This window comes from Molossus molossus, unplaced genomic scaffold (assembly GCF_014108415.1).
Source record: "Molossus molossus isolate mMolMol1 unplaced genomic scaffold, mMolMol1.p scaffold_m16_p_21, whole genome shotgun sequence".
In the NCBI taxonomy this organism is placed as follows: Eukaryota; Metazoa; Chordata; class Mammalia; order Chiroptera; family Molossidae; genus Molossus; species Molossus molossus.
Window position 1 is genome coordinate 5,874,344 of NW_023425357.1, and position 15,529 is coordinate 5,889,872.

The window sequence follows — 15,529 nt, forward strand, 5'->3', positions numbered from 1 at the left end:
CAAATCTTCTTTTGTCACCATGTAGTTATCCCACCGCACCCCCTTTTCCTCTGGTAACCACTATACTGTTGTCCCTGTCTATGGGGTTTTCTTGTTTTGTTTTTGCTCTTCTTATTTGTTCATTTGTTGGGGATCCATCTGGGGCAAGGGCACCCCAGTAGCTAAGGGCCTTTTTTCATCTCTCAGAGGCTGGTGGTCCAGTGGGCTCTATTCCCTGGAGACCATGTGGGCCATAAGTTCAACCACCTTGTTGCTGTAGCCAAATACATTGGCAGAATCCCATACATTTTCCTTTCCCATCCCCTTTACTTAAGGTCTCTTCTCCCGTGGCCCAGCTGATTCACACACATAATTAACAGGCTCAATGGTTGAGCATCGACCCATGCACCAAGAGGTTTGCAGTCCGATCCCTGGTCAGGGCACATGCCCAGGTTGTGGGCCTGATCCCCAGAGGGGGACATGCAAGAGGCTACCGGTGGATGTTCTCTCTCTTCGATGCCCCCCCACACACACACACACTCTATCTGAACAAAATATCAAAAAAATGTCCTCGGGTAATGATAAAAAAAAAAAAACCCTGCTGGGGGTTGTGATGAATTCAAATCTTGCCTACATTTCAGATTTACTAAAATTATTAGGTCAAAAGTGATGAATAACTCTCTCAATTAATCTTCCTTCCATAAAAATTGCAGCAATTCACGGTTCCAGTGGTGAAGACTGCAGTTCTCACTGCAGCTTTACCAGCATCGAGGTTTTCATGTTTTGCATTTTGCTTGTAGGCTTTTGATAGTTTTTTGTTTTTTTTTAATCCTCACCGGAGGACATTTTTGCATTTATCTTCAGATAGAGCGGGAGGGGGGGGGGAAGAGAACGAGAGAAACATGGATGTAAGAGAGACACATCCACTAGTTGCCACCCACACGACCCCAAATGCGGCCGGGGACAAACCGCAACCGAGGTAGGTGCCCGTGGCGGGAACCGAACCTCTCTGGTCCGCGGGCCGAGGCTCTAACCACTGAGCCCCCGGACAGGGCATATTTATTGCTCAATTACAATAATGTTGACATTTTAATATGACATTGAGAAATGGTAAAATCAAATACGGCTAAAGTCATGGGTGTCTTGATTTCTGTTCAGGGCATAGGGATGAAGAGGTGAACGTTTAGAGAGATTAGAAATTATTTTTCATAGTTTCATATATCCATTGGCTGTACTTGCATACACCGGTGTAGATGATTGGGTAGAAAGGTGGTACACAAGGGAAATACCCAGAGGACACCAGGCCTTGCAGGGCGTCTTTGCACATCAATGGACTCCCTGAGTCACCCTGGAGGGGAAAAAGCAGGTTAGCTTTGGCTTCAGAGCAAAAGCACTGAGGTCTACACCCTTTGGTTATCAAGTCTTTATTCTGCCAGACCACTCCCTGGCCAATGGGAAGACTCATTGTCTCTGTGGACCAATGAAAGAGCAGGAATTAATATTATGGACAGGACAAACAAACCAGGCTTTTTGAAGACATTGGCTTGAGCTCCAACCAATCACAGAAAGGGGGAGGAGCTTTCAGAAAGAGCCCAGTTTATTTTCCAACATAAAGGACGCTTTGCTCCAGGCCAGTGTGGCTCAATTCCCAGTCAGGGCACATGCCAGGTTGTAGGGAGCATGCAGGAGGCGGCCAATCGATGTTCTCTCTCATAGATGTTTCTATCTCTCTCTCCCTCTCTCTCTAAAAATCAATAAAGAAAAAAATTTTTAAAGGACGCTTTGCCGCCCTGGCCGGTTTGGCTCAGCGGTTAGAGCGTCCGCCTGCGGTCCGGAGAGACCTGGGTTCGGTTCCCGCTAAGGGCACGTACCTCGGTTGCAGTTTGTCCCCGGCCCTGGTTGGTCGTGCAGGTGGCAGCCACTCGATGTGTCCCTTTCACATCGATGTTTCCCTCTCTCTCTCTTCCTCTCTCTCCCTCCCACTCTGTCTGTACAAAAAATGGAAAAATGTCCTCGAATGAGGATAAAAAAAAAAAAAAATCAAAAAAAAAAAGGACGCTTTGCCAAGCCACTGGGAGAAATTGCATTATCTCCAGGGAATCAATACATTTTCTTACTCAGAGATGTGGGCCAGGGTTGTCCTGGGAATCGGGTACAGGATTAATGACCCAATTCAAAGGGTTCAGTGCAAATGAAAATGGGACCACCAACTTCAAATATATGAATTTTAAAACAGCAAGAGAAATACTTGAAAACTATTGGGATACGTGTCTAGTGTGGGGCTCCGTGCCCCTGCACAGCTTGCACATTCATGAATCAGGCCCTCGCGGGGAGACAGGGGGAAAACCCCTTTCGTTAGGATACACAACCCTGTCCCATCACCCATGTCCCCAAGATGCACCATCTCTCTGACCCTGAAAAGCGGAGGGTGAAGCATTGAGAATGGGAATACGAAGAGGCAAACAGTCATAGAGAAAGAGAGAGTTAGAAGGATGGAGAGAAGCAAGGAAGGGAAGAAGGGAACAGAGAAGCTGAAATATTGGGGGTAAAGTAAGAGGCAGAGAAGGAGAAAGCAAAAAGAGTAACTGAGGCAGAACACACACATACAGAGAAAGAGAGAGAGAGTCCAACAGAGAGAATACAGAGAAAAACAAGAAAATGAATAAAATGAGGTGTAAAGACAGACGAGGGAAGATGTTTCTCAGAGACAAGAGAGGGCTACAGAGATGAGAAAGGGGGAACAGAGAGGAGGAGAGACTTTTTCCCCCAGAACCAGGACCGGATACAAAGGTATATAAGCAGGACATTAGCCTCAGACACAACATCTCAGTGATTACCATGAGTATTTTAATGCAATACCTTAAAAATAAAATTTGCTCAGAAAAACAATTCATGAACAGCAGGGTATTTTAATTTTAGACAAAGTCGGGGTCATCATCGTGTTTTGAGGGACCATGAGGAGCCACGAGGCAAACAGAAAGTCCAGTCAAAACTGACTGCTGCTTATTGAAAATTCGATTTGGTTCACATGGATATATTTGCCTAGATTGTTTTTAAAATATCGCGTTAGAATATATTTTATCTTGCTCACCGAGCTCTCGGTGTCCCCTTAAAATGGGTGCTTGTAGCCAGTGAGTGCTTCACTGGTGTTTACTTTCGTGTCAAGTTCATTTTTTACAACTCCAGTCCCTAACCTTCAAAGCTGTGCTCACCCCCAGGTCACGCCAGCCCCTACAGGCTCTCACGCTGACCCAGGCCGAGAACTGAGTAGAGAGAGCCTGGGTGTGTGAGAGAGATGGCCCAGCACCAGAATCAGGCCCCTGGACTCTGGATGGAGGGGGAGACAGGGCTTTGGGCTGAGCAGAAGCAGGACACAGGGCAGGGGAGGAAAGGACTTCACTTTGCAGGCGAAAGCGCTTCTGTCAGGGGGAGCAACACAGATCATGTATGTTTTCACCCTGCAGTCCTCGTAGGAGATGAGGGTGACATCTGGGCACATGCGCTGTGGTGGATTTATCACTGTTGGGGGAGTTAGGGGTGGTCAGAGGCTTGGGCTGCTGGACCGCGGAGTGCTGATAAAAGAATGGAGGTCCTGGGTCTTGAACAAGGAGAAGCTGGTGACTCACTGCGATGGTCATGAAAACTATTAAACTCCTGGGTTTGAGGGAGGAGGGCCTGGGGGCCAAGACTTGTGGGTCTGAGAGTGAAAAATGCCCAAGACCATGGCTCTTGTATCTGTAAAAGGAAGTGGCTAGGAGCCAGAATTTTTTGGTGAGAGGATGGAGAGTCCTGGGAGCCCAGATACTTGGGTCTGAGGAAGGAAGTACCTGGGGACAAGTACTCTTGTGTCTGATGGAGGTGGAGCTAGATCCTGGATACTTAAATATTCAGAGATGCATCTGGGCCACAAAAATTCTTGGTCTGCTTTAAGAGGTGCTGGGGTTCTAGACTCTTGGGTCCGCAAGATGGAGGTTTGGGGTCCAAGGATTATGGGTTAGGGGAAGGAGGGTCTTCAGCAGGGTCCTAAATCTGATGGTAAAGGGGCTGGTGACCTGGACTCCTGGGTGTGAGGAGGGGGCGTTTGGAAGTCTGGGATCTTGGGTCTGTGCCTGTTTCCTGGATCTGAGGAAAACGGGAGCTGGGATCTGGGTTTCTGGGTGACAGAGGCAGCCTCCCCGACATTCGTGATGATGCTGTACATCATCCAGAGAGAGTACAGCTTGTCCCAGGTTGTTTGCAACTGGGCAGCACATCAACTGTCTTCACGTGGGCTGCTCAGCTTCACAAGCACAGTGTCATGGTTGATTTTGGCTGCATCAAACTGGAGGTGGATGAATGAATCGGTAGCCCCGATCTTCTGGGCACGCCCATCAGCCAGAAGATCACTGCCCATTTGCACAATGTAGTCACTGCAAAAAAAAAAAAGCAACATTTCTGCCCTGGCCAGTTTGGCTCAGCGGTTAGAGCGTTGGCCTGCGGTCCGGAGAGACCCGGGTTCGGTTCCCGCTAAGGGCACGTACTTCGGTTGCAATTTGTCCCCGGCCCTGGTTGGTCGTGCAGGTGGCAGCCACTCGATGTGTCCCTTTCACGTCGATGTTTCTCACTCTCTCTCCCTTCCTCTCTCTCCCTCCCACTCTATCTGTACAAAAAATGGAAAAATATCCTTGGGTGAGGATTTTTAAAAAAGCAACATTTAGAGAGACATTATGACTGAGACAAGGGGATAGAGACCCAGAGACAGGGGTCAGAGAACCAGAGAGAGGTAGACAGAGACCTAGAGTGTGGAGGAGAGAGACACCCACAGAAAGAAAAACAAAGACCCAGAGAGAAGCAGGGACAGACACCAGGAGTGAGAAATGGCATCACTGTGGCTCCTTGGCCACCTACCTCATGTAGGAGTAGGCGATGGTGGTCACCCACTGCTCATTGACCGGCACACCTGCACACTGGAACACACTGTTCTTAAACAGGGCCACCTGCCAGGGATGGCAGCCTCTTGGACACGGAACTCCATTCATAATCATTACTTCAGCACCCTGGACTGGAGGGAGAAATGGAGGAAACAGGGGTGGCAGCCATCAGGGGAAGAGTGAAGCCACAGTGGATAGATTCCCAGAGACAGTGACGGAGAGAGAGAGACGGACAGAGGGGCATGGAGAAGGGCAGAGGCAGAAACCGAGCGCAGTGCAGAGAAAGCTGCAGACAGAGATGGAGAGAGACGGAGGGGGCGAGCTCAGAAACCCAGCCCAGCCTCTAGTCTGGAGGCAACCCCAGAAGCTAATGGGAGACACACCGAGGGCCGGAAGCAGCCTGGAGGGCACACAGACCCCTGGATTCAGAAGGAAGCAGAAAGAAAGGAGCCACAGCAGAGGAGTCTTGTCTCCATGGGAGGAAGCTGTTGCCAGAGGAGAGGTCCCGACTCAGGCACTTTTTAGAGACAGGGGGCCCTGGAGAGGGAAGGTTGGGGACAATGTGAGGTCCAGGAGCAAGGTCAGGCCTCTCAGGCTGGTCCTCACTTTCTTGTCCAGCAGATCCCAGGGCTAAGGCCAGCAGTAGGGTCAGCAGGGGCAGGAACAGGGGACCTGCCATGTGGCCTCTCGGAGGTTCTTTGTGCTGCTACAGGGAGGAAGGGCCTCTTCTGCTGGGGAAGACAGAGTTCAGGAAACAGGAAACTTCTCCTCTCTCAGATTCTGGAGACCAGTTACCCGTCCTTCCTCAGCCTCAGGGGTCCAGGCTCAGGTTTCAGGTTCCACTCTGAACCCAGGAATCTGGCTTCCTATTTTCTCCCATCCCTAATTCTGTGTCACAATTAGGTAAAAGACAAAAAAAATCTAGACCTTGAGCCCCTCCTTTTTTGAAACAAAGTTCAGGCCCCCTAAGCTCCTCCCCTGAGGGGCAAGAGTCACCTGCCCATCCAGATGCACCTACCTCACCACAAGCAAGAAAGACTTCCTCTCACCTGCGGTCAGTGTGGTCTGGGCTGCAGAGTAGGCTGTAAATCAGCTGTGCCCAGCTCTGTGCAGAGTGGCCCTCTTATAGCACACCTGCCCTGCTCCAAACCCCGGAGACCTGGAGTTCAGGTGCAGTTAGCTCTGGGACACTCCTACCTGAACTTGATCTGTTTTTTCTTTTGTTTTTGTTTGTTTGTTTATTAATCCTCACCCCGGGATATTTTTTTCTCATTAATTTTTTAGAGAGAGTGGAAGGGAGGAAAAGATGGGGAGGGAGGGAGACAGGGAGACACATCCATGTGAGAGGGACACATTGATTGGTTGCCTCCTCCATGCATTGGGATCGAGGCCGGGGGATTGAACCTGCAACCCAACTACATGCCCTCGACCAGAAATCAAGCCCATGATTCTTCTGTGCATGGGCTGATGCTCTAACCACTGAGCATGCGGGCCAGGGCTGCACTTGGTCTTATCTGGTACCCCTGAGGCAACTAAAGCCAAAGTCTGCACTCTACCTCCACCCTCACTCCTGAGGATGGTGGGTCGGCACCCAGGGGTTTGGCCCGAGCACAGTCTGGTGCCACCAGGAATGGGACCAAGGAAGGGACCGGGTGCTGGTGCTGAGTGACAGGAGCAGGCTTCAAGGAACAGGACATCTCAGGGAATGAATTTTGTCCTGGGTCCTCTGTGACCATTTTTATTGTGCTCATCCTCTCTCAGGGGTGACCTAGATCCCACACCCCAACTTTGAGCAGCCTGTGGGAACTTGTCCAGGCTGAATCCCAGAAATGTCTTTGAGCTTGAACCCAAACTCCACTTTAACATGGATGTATGAATGAATAAAAGTATGCTTTCCTAACTCCATCCACTAAACGTTCACTATTATTGCTTAGTCTGTATACATAGATTTCTATACATACTAGGTAGTTGTACCAAAATGTCTGTACCGCGCTGGCTGGTGTGGCTTTGTTGGTTGAGCATCGTCCCGTGCACCAAAACGTCACCAGTTTGATTCCAGGAAAGGGCACATACCCAGGTTTCGGGTTTGATCCCCAGTCAGAGTGTGTGTTTGAGGCAACTGATGGATGTTTCTGTCTCACATCTGTATTTCTATCTCTCTCTCTCTCTCCAAAAAAAAAATCAATAGAAACATATTTTTAAAACCCTGAACAATTTTTTCTCTTAGTACATTTATGTTATTTCTCCTTTATTAATAATGTTGCATAATATTCCACACTATAGTATTCTTCTGATTTATGTGATTAGTTTCACATTGAAGTACATTTGAATAGTTTTCATTACAATAAAAATTTCTCTGTATAATCATCTTTGCTCCTTGTATTCATTCAATAAGTATCCACTGAGCATTTACTCTGAGGGAGAAACTATTATGGCTTCAGAAAACACAGCATCAACAAAAAAGCAAAACATTTTTTCACTCACATTCCAGTGGGTGGAGACCTTCAGTGGAAAAATAAGGACTTAAATAGTTTGTTAGGTGGCACTAGGTGCTATGAAGGAAAACAAGACCATATCTCAGAGGGGAAGGGGAAAAACGGGAAAAGATTAACCAAAAAACTTAGATACATACATGCATAGCCAATGGACACAGACAACAGTGTGTGAAGGCCTGGAGTGGGGCAGGGGCTGGGAGGAGAGGGCTCCGTGGGGTAGAATTTACATATTATATTTATTTTTATTTTATTTTTTGGTACGTGCCCCTAGTGGGAACCGAACCCAGGACTCTTTGGTCCACAGGCCAAAGTTCCAACCACTGAGCCAAACTGGCCAGGGCTATGTATTCTTTTTAAATTAATAAAGAACATTTCTAAATTCCAAAGGATGGATCTTAGGTTTCTAATTTCTAATATAAGCAGACAAAACTCACTGAATTACATATTTAACTACTGCATTATAAAGCTCTCAAAGTTAAAATGCTCTTTTCATTGACACATGGACAATTATATAAAAATAAAGTAGCATTCATGCAAAAACTGAAGGAAGAAAGGAAGGAAGGAAGGAAGGAAGGAAGAGAGGGAGGGAGAGAGGGAGGGAGGGAGGGAGGGAGGGAGGGAGGGAGGGGGGAGGGAGGGAGGGAGGAGAAAAGAGATGAAGTGTTTGGTTTCCTCCACTCTCAGGAACCCCTGGAGTTATAGTGTTAGATAAGACCATTAGAGAGCCTCCATATGAAGAGGACATTTGAACAAAATCTTAACAAAGGTGGTGGGTGAATGCACATAGACACTGGGGATCAGTAAGTTCCAGCAGAGCTAACAGGAAGGTAAGAAGGGAAGGAAAAACCTAGAATGTTCTAGCAAAGATTACTTTTTGACTAGATCTGAATGAGCAAATGGGAGAAGTGTGGGCAATAAGGTCAGAGACACCACAGGACTCAGATGACACAACGATTGAGGACCAAGGTAGGAGTTTGGCTTTACTTTGAGCAAGATGGGAACCATTGTCAGATTATTGCTAGACAGCCAATTTCTCATAGTAAAATTGACCCCCACCTCTAAATCAGTCCCCATAATATGATTCATTTGTCATCTGAGCCCAAATCTCATCTCAATCCTGACTCCCAACAAAATTCTACCTCTGTGCCATAATTTGACCCGTAACAGATATTATTGTTGCCTACCCAAGCATTCACTGCTTCTGTCATTTGTCAGAACCTTGATTTAGTTTGAATAACCTGCTATCCTTATGTGACTACAAATAAGCTTTACTGCACCAGGCATGGGAGCCCATTTTTGCTGTCCAGAGATTGGTTTAGAAATTGACATGTGATGCAGTTCTGGCCAATCAGGAGTGAAGGGAAGACCCCTGGGTCACTTCTAGGAATTGCTTTCTTCTTACCAAAGTGAGACTGAGAAGAGTTCTCCTTTACTCTGTTAGATGGTGTCCCTTCTGGATGTAAATTCTGAAAGTGAGACAGCTCTCCTGGAGAGAAGTGGCCAGGAGACAAAGCTATAGCCCTGCAGATGAACAAACAGAGAGATGGAGATAGTCAGAGTCATTGATGAGGTCACTGAGCTGGTGAATTAACACTCCATGGAGCCCCTTCATCTCATGTCATCTTCAGGCTTCCTTCCTGGTTCAAAGTTTTTTTGTTTTGTTTCCCACAGCCAAATGTCCCTGACTGAGACCCCAGTGTTGAGTCCAGATCTCACTTCAAATCCCAAAGCCGCTCCTAAACCATTAATGTAAATCTAATTAAAACTAGAATCTCCATGTGGAATCTAGATTAACCACCAACGCCAATCCTATTTCCAGGGGTAGCTCGTTCAAATCGTGGATATGCAAATGTAAATTTACAACTTCAATGTGTGTTCTGAAGTCAAGGTACAGAGGATTGTGAAAGCCCTTCCAAGATGTTTTTAACTAGGAAATAACAAAGAACTGAGAATGAAAAGAACAGTAAGCATAAACTAGAAAAAAAAATGTAGAGGACTTTCGGAGCATCCTGTAGAGAACACAGCAGGTGCAAAGGTCCTGAGATGGAAGGCAGGTACAAATGGAACTCAGAGAACAAAGGCTGTCTGAAACCAGAGAATGAAGAACCTTGTAGAACATGGTGAGTTGGGCTTTACCTTGTGGATAATGCTAAACCACTTGGACTTAATTCAGAGGCGTGACATAAAATGTATTTTCAAAATATCAATCTGGCTGCTCTATGAAAAAAAAAATATTTGGAAGGGATGTGGGGTCATGAAGGGGCCATTGGTGTCATCCAAATGAGAGGTGATGGTGAATAGAATAAGGCCATTTGGGAGGTGGAGATGGTAATGAGTGGATGGATTCAAGATGCATTTAGAAGGGAAAATCAACAGGCCCCAGCAATGGGTGGAATGGAAGTTGTGGTGAGAGAGGTAGAGACATTAGGGCTACAAGGTCTCTTGCTTGGTGGACAGGGTGCCATTTCATGAGAAGGCATGCTCAGATCTGGTCAAGAGCTCATGAGAAGATGAGAAAGACCACAGTCCCTAATTTCAACCATAATTCCAAATCTAGCCTTTACTTTGACACAATTCTCAACTTCAGTTTTTACACAAGCCCCAGTCTTAACCTGTAACCTCAGTTGTACCTAATCCTAAACTTCAGTACTTATGTATCCTTGACCAAGTCCAATCTATACCTCAACATGGCATTTATTTTCTGACCAAGCTCCTGACTCCAAATATCAACTTAAGCTCCATCTCTCACGTCACGCAAACTTGATCATTGTTCTTGACTTGAACCCTGAACCCCTAATCATCAGTCAAGCTCAAACTTGACCTAAACATTAGATTTCACCATTGTCTCAATTCCAAATCGGACCTCGGGCACAAGTCAGACTTTAGTCTGCATCCCTGTCATATTTCAGAAGCTCTACTTTGACATCCTCTTCATTAAACCATCCCCAGTTTACATCTGACACCAATCCTAACACACTGACCCAGATTCCAACCCCATTCTCATTCTGAACTCAATTTCTACCTGGAATCTCAACATCACTTTCATGCCCAACCCTTACCCCCCCCCCAACTCTTCATCACATCTATACACCACCTTGACCGTATCTCTCACAAAAACTCTAACATAAAGCATACAAACTAACAATATACTAACGTTGATCCTATACTGACTAAATAAACCCAAGCTAAGTTCCCAAACCTACTTCTCAGGTAAATGGAAGGATTAAATAAAGGCATGAAAGAGAGATGGTTGGCAGGCAAGAATTATACAACTGAACCACCCATGTATGCTTGAAACATATAAAATCTTATTAACCAATATCACCATTCAATTTATTTTCTTTTAAAGAAAATGAATGGACATCCAGTAAGTACTGAATTTTATTAGCTGCCTTACCACATCATCTGGAGAATAAAGCAGCTTCAATATGTTGTACCTTCTATGTGATGCGTCAGACACTTCTTGGACCTTGTCACTATTTCTGACATAAGTCCAAGTGACAATTATCTTTCTCATTTTGATAGATGAGAAAACGGAGGTTTTTGAAAAGGTGAGGTAATTTGATCAAAGTCATTCAGCTCAGGAGTCAGAAGGGTCAAAATTTGAATGTTGGGGACTGTTCATTGGAACACAGCCCACTTTCTGGGAAAGAAGTTTTTCCCAGGAAACCCTCAGATACTCTGAGTTTTATTTGGCTTAAAACAAATTCAGGTCCTGGCCTGTTTGGCTCAGCAGTTAGAGCATCGGCCTGCGGACCAGAGAGTCCCGGGTTCGGTTTCCGCTAAGGGCACTTCTTGGGAAGCTGCCCCCTCATATCTTCTTGTTGGAACTACCAACTATGCTTCTCTAAGCCTTCCCACCCATTGGGATGGATGCATGACCCAGGCTAAGCTCACAAGAACACTGCCTCTCCTCGAAATAATGATTGATTCAAGGGGTGGACTCTGTTCAAGCAGGTCCAAACAGGGTTCTCCTTTGGAATTAAAATCAACATACCAGGAGAAAGGGGCCATCACTTCCTCCAACATCATGAGCCATGCCGACAGCCTTCATAGCCTCTTAAATGAGTCGACCCCCTCTTGTGCTTCAGCCAGTTTGAGTGGGGCTCTGATACTTGGACCCAAATGCTCCCTGACTAAGGCAGAAATGAGCTCCCTGTCTATGTAGACCCTTCCAGTTTTTTTTCGTACCCTGTGTTTTGATCCTGTTGTAACCCAGGAGAGTCATCCTCACTCAGACATCAAGTAATTTTGAATATTAGAAGCTTTATTACCTGCGCAGGGACTGCAGCCAACCTACACAGAGGAGAACTGCAGCCCCGAGCTCAGGGGGAGGGTTGCTTATATAGGGCAGGGGTTACTCAAGAGTTTAGCAGAGCAAGCAAGCTACGTGTACGGAAGCAGATATCAGCAGTTAGTAACTGCACAAGTTGTTTGTTTTATATTTCTTAACATTTACTAGACCCCAGCCTTGAATGCCTCATTGTCCTGTCTGGCATCTCCTGATTAGTTAAGCTCATGGTCATGGCTGATGCAAACCTTCCTCTTCAAGAGTTTTTGCAAAAACAACTCGGGCTCAAGGAACCCAGGGGAGGTTCCTTCTTCTAGCAGATGGAGAATTACTGGGTTATAACAATCCTCTGACAGACTTCACGGTCCCCATTTTCAATTCCTGAATTTCTGCTTCACCTTGGGCAAGCTACTTTTTTTTTTTTTTTTTACATCTTTGATGCAAATTTTTTTGTAACAGAAATTAACTTCTCTCTGTGCAGGGACATAAAAAGGATACACAAGGGCAATGACAGGAATCCTGACCAATGAGAGAAGAGAATGGTTTTCTGAGGGCTCGATCCAGAGAGGCAACAGTAGGGCCTGAGCTGGTGGTATCTCTTCCTTCCCAGCCTTTGGTGAACAGAACGTTCAATACAGTTACCAAACCTAGGAGAAAAGAGCAGGGATTTTTGGACACACACACACACACACACACACACACACACACACACACACATATACGACAATGGTGGGAGGCTCTGAGGCAAAATGCAATGTCTCTAAGAATCATCCAGACAGACTGAACTTCATGGCAAGAGCAATGAGGGTATGACTGTGCTACTGGCCAATGGGGAAGAGAGGTCTTGGAACATCGTCTTCAGGGATCAATCACTGACGAAGGGGATGGGGCTTCTGTGAAGAAACCTTCAGGACTGAATGGTAGCCAATGGGGAAGAGAGTGTTACATCTTTGGCAAATCCCAAGAACTGTCAACTTGGGGATGGGGTGTCTTTGAAGGGGCACTGAAGTCTATGGCCCTATTTCCTGGACAATCGAGAAGACAGCATTGCTCCTCAAGAAACCAATCACAGGAGCAGACAGCTGTGAATCCCGCTCCCTGCTACCTGGTTGACTAGCTGGTTGATGGCAGAGTCAGCACAAATGTCAGAAACTAACACTCAGAAGGAAGCAGAAGGTTGTGTGCCCTCTAGCCCCAGACTATCCCCTTCATGAACATGTCCTCTCACCCTCTTTAACCCCCACCCCCTCCCTGAACCACATCCTGTAACAGGGGTTTCCATAAAAATGGCAGCAACTATTCAATGCTTCTGATCCCTGTGCTGTGTGACCTGCAGGGAGAGGGTGGCCTTCTCTGAATCTTCTTCCCACTTTATAGAGAGAGAGACCTCAATCAATTGCCTCCCATACGCACTCTGGCCAGGAATCAAACCCACAGCCTTCCAGTGCACAGGAGGACGTTCCACCGGACTGAGCCACATCGACCAGGACCCCTTTCATTTTTTCCTTCTACTTTTTGCTTATTGCTCTTTCCACTCAGCGCTTTGTTGCGTCCTGGATCAAAGCCCTCTGGAAGTGCTTTCAAAACGCATTGCACCTTCACTTCCAAGCACACATTAGTTTGTATTTACATTTGTATATCCATGATTTTATTTTATGTTTTTACGCTTGACTTTCAGTTCCTGAATGAAGGGACCCTGTGTGCCCAAATCTGTGGCCCACTGGATCTTCATTACCTGGCGTATAGCTGATACTCAATACGTATCTTGTGATTGTAGAAAGAATTGGGTCTGAGAGGATGTGGGAGGAGGTCTGGGGAATGAGTTATCTGTCCCTGAAAATAAGGTTGGGATTTGGATTCCACATAGAAATTCTAGCTAGAATTAGAATGAAGTCCATGGTTTAAGATCGAATTTGAGATCTGACGTGAAATTTGGACTCAACCGTGAGGTCTTCGTAAGGAAGAATTTGGCTGTGGGAGTCTTAAAAATCTACAAACAAGGCCCTGGCCGGTTTGGCTCAGCGGTTAGAGCGTCAGCCTGCGGTCCTGAGAGACCCGGGTTCGGTTCCCGCTAAGGGCATGTACCTCGGTTGCAGTTTGTCCCTGGCCCTGGTTGGTCGTGCGGGTGGCAACCACTCGATGTGTCCCTTCACGTCGATGTTTCTCTCTCTCTCTCTGTTCCTCTCTCTCCCTCCCACTCTACCTGAACAACAACAACAACAACAAATGGGAAAATGTCCTCCGGTGAGGATAAAAAAAAAATCTACAAACAAGAAGGAATCCTGAAGATGACATGAGATGAAGGGGCTCCGTGGAGCGTTAATTCTCCAGCTCAGCAACCTCACTAAGGACCCTGACTATCGCCTTCTCTCCGTCTGTCCATCTGTAAAGCGATGGCTTGGTCTACGGGCCACTTCCCTCCATGGTTTCAGCCCCCTCGTCTGGGCCCCAGGAATCCGGTCTCCAAGCCCCCTCCTCACTCAGGCTAAGGTGAACACATGATGTCAGAGGAAGCGATGTGGGTCCCAGAGAAGTTAGTCAGCGCTCTTCCTCTCTCCCTGGGACACTTTCTTTGTGTGTCCCTCTGCCTGCCTCTGTTTGTCTCTGTTTCTCTCTCCCACCTGTGCCAGCTGTTTCTCATCGCTGCTTATGTCTTTCCTTCTCTTGTGGGTCTCATTCTAGCCACTGTAGGAAGAACTCTGATTGGTCCAGCGTGCACAGAGCCCACCCCTTCAAGCAAGCACTATTTCTAGGGAAGAGGCGGTGTTCTTTTGAGCTTAGCCCAGGCCAGGTATGCATCTCAATGAGTGGAAGAGTCTACAGAAGTATAATTGGCAGTTACACCAAAAGGATACGTGTGGGGAGCAGCTTCCCAAGAAGTCAAAAGATGTTCTTGACGATGGAGGAAGTGAATCGAGGAATCGGGAACAATTAGCCTTCAGAACACAAAGGCAGTAAATCAGAAGGTTTCAGAGAGTTGTCCAAGATTCCCCAGGGCAAAGCACAGCTGACAGGCCGCTCAGATGCCCGTTCTCAGGCGTGATCCTGAGCTACAAGATGAGTCATCAGGCACAGGTTCAGGAGACAGGTCTGAGGGCTAGGGTGATACAAATTGGGGTGTGTGGGTGGGGTTTTCAAACAGGTCTAGGACTAAACTGAAGGGCAAGGCAGGGCCAGGATTTGAGATTCTTGCCAACAAAAGGAGTTCCATCATTAATAGGCTCCTGGGGACCTGAATTTGTTTTCCTCCAGTGGAGAAGTTGACACAATGGGAGGGTGTCTCTGGGAAATGTCCTTTGCAGAATGTGGACTTGTGCAATGGTGATACCGTGAGCAGTCTCCAGCATTCGGATTCTGCCTCTTCTGGCTCCTGAACTGGATGACTTTGCTCAAGTGAGTTCACCTCTGCGAAACCTCTGTTTTCTCATCTATAAAAACAAGGATGACAATACTCACTGGAATCTATGTGAGGAATAGTGACGAGGTCCAACAAGCGTCTGACACATCACACAGAACGCCCAGCAAGCAATCAAAGCTGTTTATTCTCTGCATGATGTGGTAAGGAGGGTGATATGAATTCAGTGCCTGCTAATGCCCATCCCATTTTCTTACATTGTTTTATGTAATCCTCCCATTTGCCTTGAGAAGTAGATTTGCTCTCCTCCACTTTAGAGAGCAGGAGACAAAGTTACTTACCTGAAATGACAGGGAAAGCCACGAGGAGTCCAGCCTCAGTTGGTCTAACCTGTGAAGCTAAATTCTGTCATGCCCATGGCTGTGTGGTTGAGAGATCCAGGAAGGCTGAGTTTAAAGTTGTCCGAACTGTGAATGCCAGTGGTTTGCCAACTCGTATT

General features: G+C 46.7%; 1 protein-coding gene across 1 annotated transcript; it reads right to left on the minus strand.

Annotated features, from left to right (window-relative positions):
* Positions 1 to 1,171: 1,171 nt before the first annotated feature.
* On the minus strand, positions 1,172 to 4,372 carry LOC118638857 (kallikrein-7-like). Its single transcript, XM_036274986.1, has 3 exons — positions 4,246 to 4,372; positions 3,437 to 3,498; positions 1,172 to 1,327 (listed from the first exon to the last, which is right to left on the minus strand). The coding sequence occupies exons 1-3, from the start codon at positions 4,370 to 4,372 to the stop codon at positions 1,172 to 1,174; spliced, it is 345 nt and encodes a 114-aa protein (XP_036130879.1).
* Between the last annotated feature and the right edge of the window lie 11,157 nt (positions 4,373 to 15,529).

Excerpts from the sequence above, each read along its gene's own strand:
- LOC118638857 (XM_036274986.1), bottom strand. The coding sequence starts at position 4,372 with ATGGGCAGTGATCTTCTGGCTGATGGGCGTGCCCAGAAGATCGGGGCT. Across the intron at positions 3,499-4,245 it reads TGTGAAGCTGAGCAGCCCAC|TGATAAATCCACCACAGCGC; the intron begins GTGAAGACAGTT and ends CTCCCCCAACAG. Across the intron at positions 1,328-3,436 it reads TCTCCTACGAGGACTGCAGG|GGTGACTCAGGGAGTCCATT; the intron begins GTGAAAACATAC and ends TTTCCCCTCCAG.